General features: G+C 41.8%; 1 protein-coding gene across 1 annotated transcript in view; it reads left to right on the top strand.

Moving 5' to 3' along the window:
- ADCYAP1R1 (adenylate cyclase activating polypeptide 1 (pituitary) receptor type I) overlaps positions 1-17,183 on the top strand; it is a 106,043-nt gene that overhangs the window by 13,049 nt on the left and 75,811 nt on the right. Inside the window, exon 2 of the mRNA XM_010561278.1 lies at positions 12,459-12,564. Coding sequence (XP_010559580.1) covers positions 12,459-12,564 — 106 coding nt within the window. The remainder of the gene's footprint in view (positions 1-12,458; positions 12,565-17,183) is intronic.

A 17,183-nucleotide genomic window follows, 5' to 3' on the forward strand; every position in this document is an offset into this window, starting at 1 on the left:
CTTTTTTTGGGGGTTTTTTCCTTCAAGAAAATGTAAAAAAAAAAAAAAAAAAAAAAAAAAAAAAAGGAGGAGTGTTCAGGGTTGGTTTCTAACAGGGGAGATTTACTCTGGTGGCCCACTGTTAGTACGTAGAATTGCTGAATATTCTGCCCCGTGTGTGATGCGGACTGGAGATTTCATCATGCATTGCTGGTTCCTATCACTGCTCTCCTTCCATATAGCTGCTGCTCTCAACTCCTCAGAAAATGGATTTAGGTTGGTGGGTTTGGATTTTTCATAGCCTGTAAAAAGAAAATCCCACTACATGTCACAACTCATCTAAGATGATCTAGAGTTCAACTCTTGTGATTAAAGAAAGGAGTTGGGTGTGATTGTTTCCATATGTCTCAAGCTCCTGTGAAAATATCAGTTATTGCTGTCTGCCTATTGTGTTCTTATTGTGGCTAATACATGGGTCCCTGCTGATAGTGAGTCTGGGCATGTGCTTCTCTTTTATGGCATATAAGAAAGCAGTAAGTTTTTATTGTTCCTTTGAAATATCAGGAATGGGGAATTGCGATCCAAAATTGTACTCCATCACCTGTTCACTGCATGTTCCTGAATGGCGCACATCGGAACTGCTTTCAAATCACAAGGCATGATCCCAGTTCAGAGCTGCGTGTTCTCAGGTTCTGAAAATGTAGGTTATAGGGTTTAAGACAAATGCCAAATCTCCCATTGTAAGTCATTATTTGTCAATATACATTAGTTAAGAAGTTGACTCCTTTACTTTAACAAGACAAATACTATACAACAGGTAAGGTGGTTTCTTACATTCAGTGATGACTGGGGCATCTTTAAACAGGTATCATTTTTAAGCTTACAAACGCCCAAACCAGAAATATTGCATGTAGCTAAATTACTATGAATCACAAACGTACCAAGTACCGTCTGCTGCATCAGCGGAGGGAAGGAATTGTGTTGGTGGAACTGATCACCCCTTTGGCAATGCCTGGTCTACCCAGAACGTGGCTTTTCACTGTCATGATATAACTGCATATCACCAGAGATCATGTTTTCTGAAAATTACATTTAAATGTTACTGTTCAAGAGCTCTTGCCAGATATTTAAATACTGGTGATTAGCCATGATTAAATCGTGTACCCAGCGACATATGGTCAATGTGTAGAAGTGCAATACTTCTGCTGGCCTATAAAATCTGGGGTGCTTAAGGTGGAAAAACAATGCACTGATAACAGTTTCCAAGGTATAGGGTGGGGATGGGATTCATTAGTGCAATACCTACAGCTGCACAAGTCACCTTGGGCTCTCCTTTTTGTTACTAGCAAGAAACAAACACTGACACTGCAAGCTTCTCTCCGTACCATGTTTTTCACCCAGATAACTTAGACCATAAATATTGACCAACACTGAGTCTCCAAAACATTAACAGGCTGAGAGGAGTGTCTGCTGATGCTTCTCAGCAGCATGGCATTGATGCAGTCCTAAATACAGAGATAAGGTACCCATCATTAGGCAGACAACCATCAGAATAGGAACCCTATTTTATTAGATCACCTAATAAAAGTATCATTGGTATCATTCTCTGTGGTATAAAACCAGACTGAAAGATTACAGTGGTTAATAACCTTATACAGGAAAATTTTGGAATTTTCTACGGTGTGGAAAACTCAGTTGTTTCAATATATTTTGTCATTCTGCAGGAATATGTTCATCTATCTAGACTTTTTTTTCTTTTTGACAGAGCAGATTGCATCACCTTTTAAAATTTTGATTCCAAAATAGTGAAATATTTCACACTGACATCTTTAAGCAGAGTAAAAGCTTTCCTTACTCCTGAACTGGATTACTTGAATGACACCTCAGTTCCTCAACTGATCAGTGCAACATTTTCTATCACATTTTGTACTTGTAGCAATGTTAGATGGCTGTGAATGTGGCCAACACATGGGAAAGCACAACTACGTCATACTCTTCACAGTCCTAAGTTGGGATGTCAGAGGAATAAGGCAGCTCATGCACTGTGGCTCTGCCAGCAACCTCCTTACAGCCACTGCTGCACTTTCCTCCCAGGCAGTGTCCATAGCCCAAGGACAACCAAAGCTGGACATAAATGCCTCTTAAGATGACTCTTCTCTTTCTCCGGTAATTTGTTGTTGTTGTTTTTTCTGCCTCACTGATCGTCATTGGGAAGTTTTCCTACAGTGCTTCTCTTCCTTTCTAATCCCCTCTGCTGAGCTCCACGCTGGCTCATCTCAGTGTTGGTGCTCTGACACACCATTCAGTCTGCTCCCTTCTTTCCTTCGTGAATATGTACTTTATTCCCCACCTTGAGTTTTTACAGTGAAATAGTGGTGAAACCCTCCAGAGACAAGAAGGAGAAAGAAAGGTTTGTTGAGAAAGCTACTCTAGGCACAGTCTTTTGTGCAAAGATTTGATTCCTTGCGGGATTGAGCGGGGTTTTTCTGGTTGTGGGTGTTTTTTTTTTCCCCTTCCACTTTGGCACAATATCTAAACCACTGCCTCTTAACACTGAAAGAAGGAGGGAAATTGAGAATGAGCTTGAGCACTTCCCATTACCACTGATGTAATGAGCTCTTTGCCTCCATTCTTTAGGATTCTCCCCAGTCCCAAAGCCCCTTTGGGGAATTTTAGAGTGAGATCTGTAGCACGACACACTTGCTGGAGCCGCCTGTGGGGAGGAGTGAAAGGGAGGAATGTGTGTGATAGTTGAGGGCAAATAGCTTTAATTTAATTAGTAGATTAATTAAAGCTTTCTCCCTTGGGTAGGGTATATGTGTGTGTGTAGAGAAAGTGTTTCTGCAGCCTCCTGTAACTGTTCATCACACATTTCTGTTCCAAGTGTGACTCAGATGGGGTTTCTATTGAACTTGCTGGGAGCCTGCACAAAACAAATTTCCTGTCTAAGATCTTTTCTCTTCAGGGTTTTGTTTAAATGTAATGAAGTATAAATGGGCAAATAATAACGAGTAGTAACAAGAACTTGCCTTGAAAATGAATGTGGCATCCAGCAGCACGACAAATGCAGAACTCCTAAAAGCTTCTCTGTTTCCCAACATTCCCGCAGTGAGACAAGTCTTATGTTAGCACAGATTCCCTCAGTCTTCACTCAGTGAAGCTCATCAAGAGTTTTTCTTCAGTGTGATAAACCCTTCAAGGCTACTCGGTAGCCTTGACTCTGCACGTTTTACATAGGTCCTGAGGAAAGCAGATTAAGGCCAACAAAGTCCTGGGCTGTATTAACAAGACAAGAGCCAGTAGATAGAGAGAAGTGATTATCCCCCTCTACTCAGCACTTGCTGGACCACTTCTAGAATATTACATCCAGTTTTAGGCTCCTCAATATATTAAAGATGTCAACCGACTATAGCAAGTTCAGAGCGGGGACACCAAGATGACCTACGAGGAGAGGATGAGGAAAGTGGGCTTGTTTAGGTGGTGGAAGGAGAGAAACTTTTGGGGCAACCTAGTAGCAGACTTACAGTATCTATGAAGAGATCATCAGGAAGAAAGAACCAGGGTTTTCATCATGATGCATGGCAGGAGAACAACGGACTATGTGCGTAAGTTGAAACAAGGGAGGTTCATACTAAAGACAGGCCTTTTTACCGTGACGATAGGTGAGCTTTGGAGTAAGTTGCACAGAGATTGCACAGTTACCATTCTTAGAGTTTTCCAAAACCCAGATGGAAAAAGCTCTGAGAAACGTAGTCTGGTCCCATTGCTGACCCTGCTTTTGAAAATAAGTGGGAGTTGCAACGTTGGCAGGAGACTGCCAGCTTTTCAGGCCTAGGTTGACCTCTGAGGAATGAAGGGGGAAGACATCTGTCATGTGTTACTGGGAGTTGTACTTCTAGAGGAGGAGAAAGCCATTTTATGTAACATAATCAGCAATCAGAAAGGGCTATTGAACCTGTAGTTTCATCTCAAGCACATTATGTCTAGCAAGATTTTTAAACACTTTTCCAATGAGTGGTTGCATCCTGCCAGTAGAAGGCTTTGAGAAACATCGCTAGGTAGTGCCTGCTATTAGAGATAGGATGAAGGTATACGTTGGTTTAACTCAAGATGTCAGTTCCTGTGAAAGTCATTGACTATACTGAGAATGCCTCACCATGCTCAAAGAAAGGTTTTTCAACTGATTTCCAAAATAAAAAACTAGGAAAGGCAAACTTAAAAATAGGTTTACCCCATGTTGCATAACACATCTTTTGTCCAGAGTTACCAGTTGTTGTGAACTGGGCCGGACAGACCAGGGAGTCGTGTTGAATTCAGAATTCCCTTGGGCTAAATTAAGGTGAAATGACACCAAAGGTTCAGTTAAACATTCTATTCATGACAGAAGCAACCCAAACTTGGGAGGTGTAACAGTAGGTGGCAGGGTTTCTCACAACAGGAATTGCCATGGCACTACCTTAGTAAACCATGTAACCTGTGGTAACCATCTACTTCAATTCAGGGAAGAAGGAGATCCCTCCCATTGAGACAGGAGGTTCAAAGCAGAACCCCTTTCTTTCTAGACCCCTTCTCAGAGAAGAGCCTGGGGGCAGCTGGATCTGCTCCTAGTCACAGACTTGGTCAACAGTTTATGTCTAAAGGGATGAGGTGTAGGGATTATAGAAAAGGAAAGAGAGAACAAGACAGAAGGAGAAAAAGGAAGAGACAAAGATGTCACCAGTCCTGGGTCCAGCATGGGTCCAGCCAGCCTAAGGGTCTCATTCTGGTGGGCACACACACCTGGGACTACAGTTTGTGTCCTTTTATCATCCTTGCCCCTCCTTTGGGTGGGCACTTGAACTCATTAGGCTAATTAGGTGCAATGAGTAGTTTGAAGGTCGTTTGGGGAGTAACTTCCCCTTCCCTGCAGACATGATCTTTGGCCATGCACGGTGAGCTGTCCTGCTCAGCACATCAGAACAGGGAGCTGGGCCCCCTCCTGCATGCCCTCCTGCTTTTCACCTGCGGTAACTTGCTGTGCAGCGTTCGTTGTTATGCAGAGTTCATTGTTAAGCAGAACTTGCCCCACTACAATGTTTGAGAGATGAACTCTTTCAGTCTCTCACACCACTTCAGAAGGTATCCAGTGAGTGAAGGGAACTGTTGATTATGCTGCTGCTATTTTCTAATCTGCAGTGAGACCTGCATCTCTCCAGGAGTCATCAGTGTTAGAAGGTAACTATATCTTAAATTCCTGTAAACCAGTTTGAAAGGGATCAATGCCATTTTTTGGTAGCGTGCTCTGTTTGTGGGTTTTTTTTCTGCACAATTTGCTTAAGGCATGGTGTTGCAGACTGTATAATTGTGCCTTGGTTTGAATAAGTTTCTGATCGCTTTACCCTTTCACTTAGTCAGAAGTGTTTTGAAATTACAGTAGTTGGGGTGCCATCTACACAGGCAGACAAAAACTCAATCAAGTAACAATGTAAGGCCTTCCTGGAGACAGCAATTTGTTTGACTGCCAAGGCGGTGTTGTAGGTACCAATAACGATGTAAATCAGTTCTGAAAAAATCCAGATAATCAGAGCTTCTTCCCAAACACCTCTATAACACAAACTTTTGCAAGTCTTGGCCCTGGTTTGACCAGTTGTATCATTGCTTAATAAGAATAGGGATTAAATCTACTAATGTTGTTTCCATGACAAAGTAAGGTTCTTTCAGCAACACTCACATAATAACGTATCATTTTTTAAGCTAACTTTTTAAAACTGAAAGTCATAATAGAATTAGTAAAAAGCGTAATTCAGTATGAAGTGAGTGATCTAATATACCTAGTGGGTTAAATGCTCCTCTTGCATAACTTTAGAGACAACACTTAGATGAAAGGTGAATCAGAGTCTACTTCATCTTTATGTTGATGTTAAAGACTGTCCATGAGGGATTTAATGAAGTTTTGTTGTTGATGTTTCTTTGCTTTTTCTTATCTGTATTTCTTTACCCCTCTCCTTATTGTCATGGTGCCTGATATGACATATGCTGAATGGAGTGGAAATACTCTCATTTACTTTGCAAAAAAAGAATCAGAACTTTACAGGCATAATAGAATCATAGAATCATTTAGGTTGGAAAGGACCTTTAAGATCAAGTCCAACTGTTAACGTAACACTGCCAAGTCCACCGCTAAACCATGTCGCTCAGCGCCACATCTACATGTCTTTTAAATACCTCCAGGGATGGTGACTCCGCCACTTCTCTGGGCAGCCTGTTCCAGTGCTTGACAACCTTTTCAGTGAAGAAATTTTTCCTAATATCCAATCTAAACCTTTGCTGGTGCAACTTGAGGCCATTTCCTCTTGTCCTATCGCTTGTTACTTAGGAAAAGAGCCTGACCCTCACCTCGCTACAACCTCCTTTCAGGTAGGTGTAGAGTGAAAAGTTCTCCCCTCAGCCTCCTTTTCTCCAGGCTAAACAACCCCAGTTCCCTCAGCTGCTCCTCATAGGACTTGTTCTCTGGACCCTTCACCAGCTTCTTTGCTCTTCTTTGGACACACAGAAGTGCAGAAGAGAAAAGAACAACTAATGGTACTGAATTGCTATATTTCATAGAATCATAGAATGGTTTGTGTTGGAAGGGACTTTGAAGATCATCTAGTTCCAACCCCCGGGCCAGGTTGCTCAAAGCCCCATCCAACCTGGCCTTGAGCACTGCCAGGGATGGGGCAGCCACAGCTTCTCTGGGCAACCTGTTCCAGTGCCTCACCACCCTCACAGGGAAGAACTTCTTCCTTACATCTAATCTAAATCTACCCTCTTTCAGTTTAAGGCTATTACCCCTTGTCCTATCACTACATGCCCTTGTAAAAAGTCCCTCTCCATCTTTCTTGTAGCCCCCCTTTAGGTACTGGAAGGCTGCTCTAAGGTCTCTCCAGAGCCTTCTCTTCTCCAGGTCAAACAACCCCACCTCTCTCAGCCTGTCTTCACAGGAGAGGTGCTCCAGCCCTCTGATCATCTTTGTGGCCCTCCTCTGGACTCGCTCCAACAGGTCCATGTCCTCCTTCTGCTGGGGACCCCAGAGCTGAACGCAGTACTGCAGGGGGGGGGTCTCGTGAGAGTGGAGTAGAGGGGGAGAATCCCTTCCCTCAACCTGCTGGTCACATTTCTTTTGATGCAGCCCAGGATACGGTTGGCTTTCTGGGCTGTAAACACATATTGGCCGGGCCATGTTGAGCTTCTTGCAAACCAACGCCCCCAAGTTCTTCTCTTCAGGGCTGCTCTCAGTCCATTCATCTCTGTAGAAATGAAAATGCCAAGCGAATTGCACAGTTCACCATCGCATCTTTACTATGACTTCAAAGCATATTTTCTGATCCTGAAATTTCTGAAGAATACTGGTGACTTTTCTCCCTTCCGTAGATCCGCTGAGTTAACTCGTGTAGTGAAATCACATTTTAAAGCAATCGTGAATATTCTTACAGAGAGTAAAATGAGCAGAACAGTATTTTTTGAATAACTGAATGTAGTCAGAGACAGTTCAGGTTTCTTGGCTAGACTGGTTTGCACTGTTGGCCCATGGGATGATCAGTTTGGATAACACCAAGACCTCTTTCAATTCTAGCTTTGATGTGTTAAAAAATTTCCAAATTCTTCTAGCCACCCAATCACCTCTCCTAAGCACAAATCTTTATCAGTGATTATGAACGTGGCACAAAGATAATGTCCCATACACAGACAATGTCCTGGTTTTCCTCAGGACAGCTACCTAAGCATGGTGTGCAGCTTAAGTTCATATCCTTTGTTCCTTACTACCAGTGGTTAGGAAGCATCTTCCTAATGTGGTCCAGTACTGCTCGCTCTGCTGTCTACTCACAGCCTTGCTTTGTGCTCCTTGGATGTATTTTCAGGCCTGTTCTCTCCCTATTTGCAGGTTTACTGGATGTGAGAGTCTGAGGCACATTGTCAGAGGCTTGTACCATGCTCTACCATGTGAGGCACAGTCTGTGCTACATGCTGGGAAGAGGTGCAGAGCTATTACTGGGCTCTGTAGATCTTTAGGCAGCAAATCAGACAGCTTGACTTGTCATCTTTCCAGTACAGATATCTTGGGAAAAGGAAGAAGTTGCTCTCGAAGTTACCTTCACCTGCCTTGCTCCCAGTGTTTGATATACTTGAACCAAAACAAGAAGAAGGAAAGTCTATTTAAATTTCCTGCTGGAATGAGCTGGCAACACGTATTTATTTCCATGGCCAGGGAAGTGTACGGTACCCTTCTGATCTGCACGATTCCTCCCACACGGTTCCTTCCCTGGAGCATCCGTATGTTTGAGCAATGCCTTGCTTAAACTCTTGACTCTACAATTTGCTAATATCTGATTTACACATATAGCTAGGGCAGGTCCAGAAGCAGCACAGATGTGTTCACCTGGTTCTTCGCTCAAGTTTATGTACTAACAATGGCTTTCTTAATGGAACAGTTCACAATTGCAGCACCTTGAGAGTATGTGCGAGAGAATATAAGTAGGTTATAACATAATAACATGATTGTTATTAATATTACTATAATGTCAAGAGAACAAAGAGTTACGTACTACAAGTTATACACAGCACATGTCAGTTTGTTTTTGTGGTGGCCACCTTAATAAAAACAAATGATGAAAAATGAAAGCTCTTAATTGGTTGTACATCTGTAGTGTTGTAGCTAGCTGCTTCGGTCCCTTTGTGTGCTCTCACAACTAAACAGACATTGATTGTATTTACTCTGTTTGTAGCTATACAATTATATGCCTTTCCAAAACTGGTGTGAGTCAAACTCCTTCGCTTCATTGAGAGTAATAATTTTTTTAAAAAGTGTGAATTTCATGCACTATCCCCTTGGTTTCTTGATTTTTCTAGTACGTGTCAAAATATTTTTTGACTCCACATATCACTGATATCTTTCGGGAAACTGAAACCAGCCTGTCTCTACTGAACTCAGGAAATTGCAAATGTCCTTGAGGCAAAAGAAATAAAGTCAGGAGGCCATGAAGTTCAGGCTTACACTTCCACCTGAATTGTGCTCTGCCGTTCAGTTGTTGAAGACTGACTCGACAGATTAAAGGCTCTACCAGTACATAGGTAATGGAGAAACATGAAACGTGGATCCTTTCAGGAAACATGATAACATTAAAGCATCTGTGTGTTCAACGGAGAAACCTTTTGTTTTTAACAATCCTATTGTGGTTTAACCCCAGCTGGTAACTAAGCATCACGCAGCCTCTCCCTCCCTCCCCGCCCCTCCCTCAGTAGGATGGGGGAGAGAATTGAAAAAAAAAAAAAAGTAAAACTCGGGGGCTGAGATGAAGACAGTTTAATAGGAAAGGAAGGAAGAAAATAATAGTAACACCAACACCAATAATAATAATAAAAGAATTGGAATATACAAAACAAGTGATGCACAATGCAATTGCTCACCACTCGCTGACCGATGCCCAGTTAGCTCCCAAGCAGCAATTTGCCCCACTCTGGCCAATTCCCCCCAGTTTATATACTGGGCATGACATCACATGGTCTGGAATACCCCTCTGGCCAGTTTGGGTCAGCTGCCCTGGCTGTGTCCCCTCCCAACTTCTTGTGCCCCTCCAGCTTTCTTGCTGGCTGGGCATCAGAAGCTGAAAAATCCTTGACTTTAGACTAAACACTACTTAGCAACAACTGAAAACCTCAGTGTGTTACCAACATTCTTCTCACACTAAATCCAAAACATAGCACTGTACCAGCTACTAGAAAGAAAATTAACTCTATCCCAGCCCAAACCAGGACAAATCTAAGCCTGGTTTTATTTTCTCAGATACAACATTGCTTATTAGCGGAGATGTCAGACTGTTTCTATTCTCTCCTCTGGCACTGAGGTTAATGTTTCCTCCCTTTCTTTGCTTACTGTCACAGTTTCTGTGTTCCCTGATTTTTATTTTTTTTTTTAAATCTGTTGATGAAGAGTTCTACAAAATGGCATAAAGGTGGTTATGGGAAGTCACATCAAAATATCCTGCCAATAGTGAAAGCTTAAGGCAGGCTACGGGGACAAGAGAAGTACATCACTCTAGTGCTCTCTGTGCCCAGCAGTCTGCGTTTCAAATACCTCCTGAGCCAGACTTACTCAGACACAATTGACTAAATTCAGTCAGTTTAGTCAGATACATCTGACTAGATGTGCCTGTTTGCAAGAAAAACAATAAAATCTGAGCTTTTAACCTTAGGCTTTCTTTATAATCAATCAAGTCCTGGCTTTGATTTACCTCTACTAAAGAAGACACCAAAAATAGGAAGGATAAATCACACTCTTTTGTCCTTTCAGTATAGACTAAATCTAAACCTTCTTCTCAAAAGTCTATGAGTACCCCATAGGACATCAAAATCTGGTCATGGTGGGTTTCTTAGTGTTCAGTATCCTTTGATGGACTTTGCATAAATACATACATATTTATATATGTTTTGAACTCCTATAACATTTAACATCCAAAATATTGAGGTGAAAAGAGTTCTGCAGGTTAAGTGTGTGATTTTGTTTATTTTTGTTTATTTGTCTCCTGCTTGCATGAACAATATATATTGTAATTATATTACTAGTACTACTACTACTACTACATGACACGTTTTCTTATCTGCACACACTGAACTGTATAGAAACTGCCATGCTGATGTACTGAGACAACCTCTGGACACTCCTTTCAGACCTGGGCAACTGTGGAGAGTGAATCAGTATTAGCAGCAGAACCCCGATTTACTTGCTATTTCTCTTTTCTCTTTTTAAGAGATATTCTAAGAACTTAAATGCCAGCCAATACAATTTTCCTGATCTTTGACAAGATTTAGGGGACGATGTAGCAAAAGCCCTTAAGTTCTTGGGAGATCCTAGAGATCCGTGGCAATATATATTTTCCAGGCTCTTGGGAGCCCTTAGAAAAGAACAGTGGTTTGTTTTGAAGATAAACAAATCTAATATGGTTATGCCTGGTGTATCCCATGGGGAAAATAGCTGAAATTTGTTACTGGGGTTTTGGAGATGAAACTGTGTGGCATTATCAGTTCCTACAAATGGTGAGTAAAGCTTTCTGGTAGAGGTTCATTAGGAACCCCCTCTGGCTTTGAAATAGAGGGGGTGGCTTGTAAGTGTTACAAGGTCAGAAGTGTGCAAATGGCTCCATGCCTCCCAGCACACACAAAAGCACAACAGGAGCACCACCAAAGTCGGATTACACATGCCTTGGGATTTACTGTAAGTGTGTATTGAGTTTGATGCATTAGTGACCCAAACTGTTCATTCCCTCTATTGGGATGTGAGGGAAGTAAGATTGAACTGTGCAGATGGGGCTTCAAAATAAACTGAAGTAGATTGAATTCAGGTATTGCTTTCCCTGTTTGCTTGTTCCTACTTAGCAGGTAAGGGAAAACAAACCACTCGACAGGTACACTCCACTTCCTCTCTAGTTCTCCATCATCAAGAGTGAAGGAAATGGGATGGGAAGTGTGAAATAGCAAAATTGCTTCAATAAACCAGGGTGACATATCCCATCTTCAACCAGTGCACTGATTTTCATGGTGCTTTCCACAGAGTGGGATTTGAACCTTAACAGTGCCCCTATAAAATGATCTAATGAAACCTGAGACTGTATTGCCCTTGAATTGATGTCCCCTGGCCACTCTCTGCAACAGGAATGAAATCTTGTATTGATTTCTGGGAATGGGTCACATTCTTATTTTGTTGCTGCTTTGGGATTGCCTGCATTCTGGTGGCTGCAATGTTCCTCTTATAAACTAATTTACCTTTTTTTTTTCTTCCCCTCTCTGCCCTTTTTTTTTCTTGTAGTGGGCTGCCTTAGAGCTTTAAAGATAGGGAAAAAAAAAAAAGGAAAAGGTTTGGATCAAGTCATCTCAGTTTAATTGGCATTGCATTCTCTTTTGGCAAGAAAGTTGCCTTGTATTCACTGGGAATAAAGGAAGAAGGAAACATTAAGAAATGGGCAGGGGTGAAAGACAGAGAGAAAGACCTTTTAATTTAGTTTTGAGTCCTGAGTGAGGTTAATAGATTGTGCAAGACTCATAAGAAACTGTCGGAAGATCAAACTGAGCTTCAATTGATTTCTGATTCCTCTTTAAATTATTTCTTTCTTTAGGGTACATTTGCTTCAGTCTTATATGAGGAAGGAATACAGTAAAATAAAGCAAACACATTAGAAATTACACTTGGACAGGGAGAGCAACACAAAAACTGCAAACAATTTATAAGCAGTATAATTCCATAGAGTGGCCTTAGGCATCCGGGGTGGGGGTGTGGAAGGAAAAAAAAAAGATAAGAAAAAGAAAAAAAAAAAAGTTTGTTGCAGTTTTCTCTCGTCTTCTATGGCTGTTTTAATTTTTTTTCTTTTAAAATGAAACCTCAGAACTTACTGATGTTTCATCATACACTCGCTAGCTATTTTAAATTCGTAATTGTTCTTTCTCCACTTTTTTCCACCACACTTCAGGTTACAGCAACCCATTCCAACTGCATCATTAAAAAGGAGCAAGAGACTTGTCTGGAGAAGATACGGAGGGCAGCTGCCCTGAACCCTCTCAATGACTCTTCTCCAGGTGAGTTGCAGCTTCAAGGACCATGTACATTGAAGTGATGGTTTCTAAACATCTCCTGTCATGTCTGCAGGGGTTTTCAGCAATGTCAATGCAAATGTCTTACGGTAAGAGGTGCAGTTGCTGCAGCTGAATGAGCTTAGAGAAATGTTATAAGGACAAAAAATCAATCAAAGGGGATATACCAGAACAGCTGCTCGTTATTATCAGAGGTCAGGAATTTGCTTCTGTACTTTAGGTGATGCAGTGACGTATCTACAAAATGAATCCAAAAAGAAAAAAAGAAAAGAAAAAAAGAAACAGTATGCTTGGAAAGGCCTTTATGGTGTTTATGTCTTCAAAAGGTGCTGACAGCTATTGGGGACTGGACATAAGACTAAGTGCATCATTGGTCTGTTCTGTAACAGCTCGTTCCCCCTCATTAGCTCAGTAATAATTTATACCTCCTTCTCACATGATCTGAAGACTTTACGGGGATTAACATTGTGATGACTGTAATCTTGATAAAGAATACTTGTGCTATTGCTGCGATAAGAAACTGAGGCAGCAAGTAAAGAAGAAATTAATAGTTTAATATCCTGTCTCATTTCCCACTGACGGCAGCAGGAGCTGCCTATGGCCAGCACCGAAGAGAAGGGCAAAGAATGACAAAGAAACTAATTGGAAATCAGCATCTATTTTCTGAGTCCTGTCCAAACTGCTTCTACTGTGACTAGAATTGGTAAAACTGCAGAGAAAAGCAGATAAAACACATTGTGTGTGTGATAAAAGAAGGGAGATTTCACTCCCCTTTTCCTCGCCACATATTTTAGCCCAGAAGCAAGGGAGGGCAGGATGCAGATATCTGTGTTATCTGAGCATCCTCTGAAGCAAGCCAGTCCTGCATTTGAGCTGCTAGGAGTATTTCCATCAGCATCCTGCTATTCATCTCATGCCTAAGCTCATTTTTGTTCTGTTTTCCAGCTTTGGGCAAATGAACTGTGTGGTTTGGTGGCACTGAGGAAAGCATGTACTTCAGGCAGTTCATTTCAGCCCCATGTGTTTTTGAGACCCTCTTTGTACATTACAGAAGATCTTCCCAATTCTTCCCTGGTCCTGAAGTGGCATAAGCAAGGACAAAAGGGAAAAAAACTGGTTTTCCTCCCCTACCCCCAGAATGATGTCAGAAGCTGACCGTGAGCCCTACTTCTTATGATTAGGCAATGACTATTATTTGGATTCAAGAATTCATAGATTTTCCCAGGTCAGAAGAGACCATTTCACCAGCTAGTTTGTTCTTTATCACTCAAATCCAGAATAACCCTGGTAGTTGGGGGACTATTCAGACCGAACTCCTCCCCCCTGCCTGTTCCAAATTCAAAGAGCACAGCTCAGAGATAGAGGAGGTCCAGAGCCATTGGAAAGGCTTTTGCATCTCAATGTGATTAAAATGTATCACCCACTCAAGCAGGAAGGGACTGAATCCTTTCAAGCGCTAGCTCAGCAGCACAACCCAGCTGCTCTTTATTCTGTTCCCCCAGTAGTTTTGGATTGAATCACTGTAAAGAAGATTTTCCCAGGCTCACTGTGCATCTTTTAGTTGTTCACCACATCCTGTGGCAACAAGTTCCACAGTTTACTTGGCTTTGGGTAAAGAAGCCACATCCCCTCAAAGACATTTATTTTCCGGTGAAGAATTCTGGCATATTTCTTATTTGAAAGCCATTTCATTCCATGGATCCTCTTTGTTGCCCTTTCCCTCTACCTTTTTTTAATTATTGTAGACTTGTTTCACATACATTTCATTTTACCTCTGGGACTATAACATTCCACTCTATCCCCTTTAAGTCCTGACCTTCCAGACTCACCTTTCTTTACATGATACTTATTTCAAGCCAGATCCTGCCATCCTCATTCCCAGCAAAGCCTTATCTCTGTAGTTAAAGGATGGGACATCAACAGAGCTCTACCAGCTTCTTACTGTTTGCTCAACGTCATTGAGATACTACTTACTCTGTTCTGAATGACACCTTGCTGCTGCCTGCTAACAAGAGGTGTATCAACACGGGATACTCCAGACATGATGGATTCACGCTCCACAGTATTTGGGAAAATACTGCAGGTATCTGTTTACTCCAAAAGCACTTTTGCTCCTGGTCTATTACTGGAATGGAGCACTATTCACTACAGCTGAAGCTAGCTTTTAGGCTAAGTTATCAAGCATTGTTTGCAGAAGTTTCATTACGAAACTCACTGAAGAGGTAGTAACTGCCCATAAATTAAGGAGTCATATCTACAGTGTGTTGATTCCTCTCAATTTTCACCTGCTGCAGACAATCTATTTTTCACTTGGTAGAAGTGAAAATTGCCCAACATTTGGTTTTTGTTATTCATCTCTAGCGATAAGACTTACTAATGATGGCAGGTAGTGGAGAAATATATTATCTCGTTTCCTTCAAAGAAAGAAACAGAGGAAATAATTCCCTTGCTTGTCAGAAACAGCTGAAAGAAGGAAGAAATCCCTCCTGGCTGGTGAGTAAACTTCTGTTTATTCAAGAGCAAGGAGAAGCTTTTGACCACTTCTGCATGCAAATTTCCATAGAACAATTCAATGTATAAATTTTCTGAGGGTTTATTTCTCCTAGGAGGGGCTGCAGGCTCTAAAATAGGATTGTGAGTTTTTAGGGAGTCTGTAGAGACTTGGTCATATGTTCATTACAAAAAAATCCACCAAATCAGCTGAACTAGAATAACCTCTGTAAGCAAGGTAGCTCCACATTCTTCTATTGCAGGTGACACAAAGTCAGATGATCACATCTAAAACTTGAATCTGGGACAGGAACAGTCTTTGTGATCTGTATTTCTACAGTATCTAGAACAATAACATTACAGCTCATGAATCCTACTCCACAATGCCCACATGGTGCAAAACCCAATAACGGTAATAGTAGGTTCTCTGCTCCTGTTTAGAGACTGTGTCTTCTGCACTGATATTTCCTCTGCCTAAAAGTGCTGTATGGAAATCAATGCACTTTGAAGTCAAAAGAGGAAGAACATCTTATGGGTTCCTACATTTTGCAATAATTCAACTCTCCTGCCTTTGATTTGCCCCCTTGCTGTGTTCAGCATCTGTGAACACAGACATAAACTAAATGGTACCCCAGAGCTCCTCTGGGTGAGGTCCAACACAACCACAATGTTCATGCTGCAACTGCAACCACAGGTCCTGAAGTGGAAGGCTGGCACTGTATTATGGAAAGCATCCAGCCCTGGCTTGTCAGGGCTCTGATGTTTTCCCCTTTCCCTCCCCCTCTACCCCTCATGCCCAGATGTTATGCTTATCACTGTTTTATTCTTCACAGCATTGTTTTCTCTCCTGCTGCTGTGTAATGCCTATAATGCTTCAGAGACAATGACTGCCTTGAGATTTTCTGTTTGGTTGGTTTGTTTTTTTTTTCCCCATGAGTTTTATGATGGCTTCTTCTTCTTAAATGCTTTAAATTCTTCAGGAGCCTTTATATGAAAAGAAATAAGAGGCATGTGCTGACCCTATGTGTCCATCCCTGTTCAGCCACCATCTACAGCCTGAATGAAAGAGAGAATCTGAAGAAAATGAAATCAGAGCAGGACCCAGAATCTGACTCCTTCACTCTGGAGTGGGAATTAAAGTGATAAAGGGTAATAATGAAAGCCAAAGTCAGAAAAGAAAGGAAGGAGTGGAATGATTACTTCATACTCAACTTCTCCGGGCAGTGGAGCCAGGCTATTTCTTACATCTGTGTTCCAATCTCCCTTGTTTGAGTTTTTGTCCCTGTTCTAGTGTAGAGCTACCCCAGTTCCTGCTGGACCCTCTTCTAGCTGTCAGCAGTCCTCAAGGGACTTTCTGCCAGATAAGAATTGATAAAGCTCACTGCTGATCCATATGCACCCTTTTTCATTTTTATTTTTTTCCCATCCAGATTCTGCTCACCTGTTCCCGACACTGGGACTAGGAAAGTATGGCACAGGAGTTACTCAGATACTTAATCACAGTTTCCTGGGTCATGTACACTTAGCATGGGGTTCATCTAATTAAGTGTTGATACCTGCAAACGCATCTACATTACAAATGAGCAAGTCACCTTACTCATTTTGTAGCTATGCATATCTAATAAGTAGAGCCTGAGACATAATTCATTTCATCCTCAAAGTAGATTAGATAATGCCTTTTTTTTTCTACAGACATATATGGAAGTAAGGGTGACCATCTCACCTATAAATATTTACCCTGTAGATGTCTACATTTTATCAGACAAATCCCACCTTTAGCATCGGGCTCTGTTATACTGACTAGGTCATGCTAGAGGTCTGGATTACCCCAAAAAATCTGGACCGTGATTTTTACCGTGGGATGTTTTGATATGTAGGTGTCTCCTTCATGTCACCCACGCACTTAACTGTAGTAGATTTACTTAGACCTGTGTGAGCAAGTTTTGCAATAAATCCTTCCTTGAGTGGTGACCTCAAAGGACAGGCAGGCGTTCAGCAGCCTGCACATTCACGCTTGCCCCACGCGTGTGCCCCACGTGTGCGCTGACAAAGAGAATCTCTCAGCTGTCTTCTTCTTCCTTGTGGGCTTCTATCTCACCTAGTTGTAACTCCAA

Source organism: Haliaeetus leucocephalus, unplaced genomic scaffold, assembly GCF_000737465.1.
Source record: "Haliaeetus leucocephalus isolate CR32 unplaced genomic scaffold, Haliaeetus_leucocephalus-4.0 Scaffold0, whole genome shotgun sequence".
Lineage (NCBI taxonomy): Eukaryota > Metazoa > Chordata > Aves > Accipitriformes > Accipitridae > Haliaeetus > Haliaeetus leucocephalus.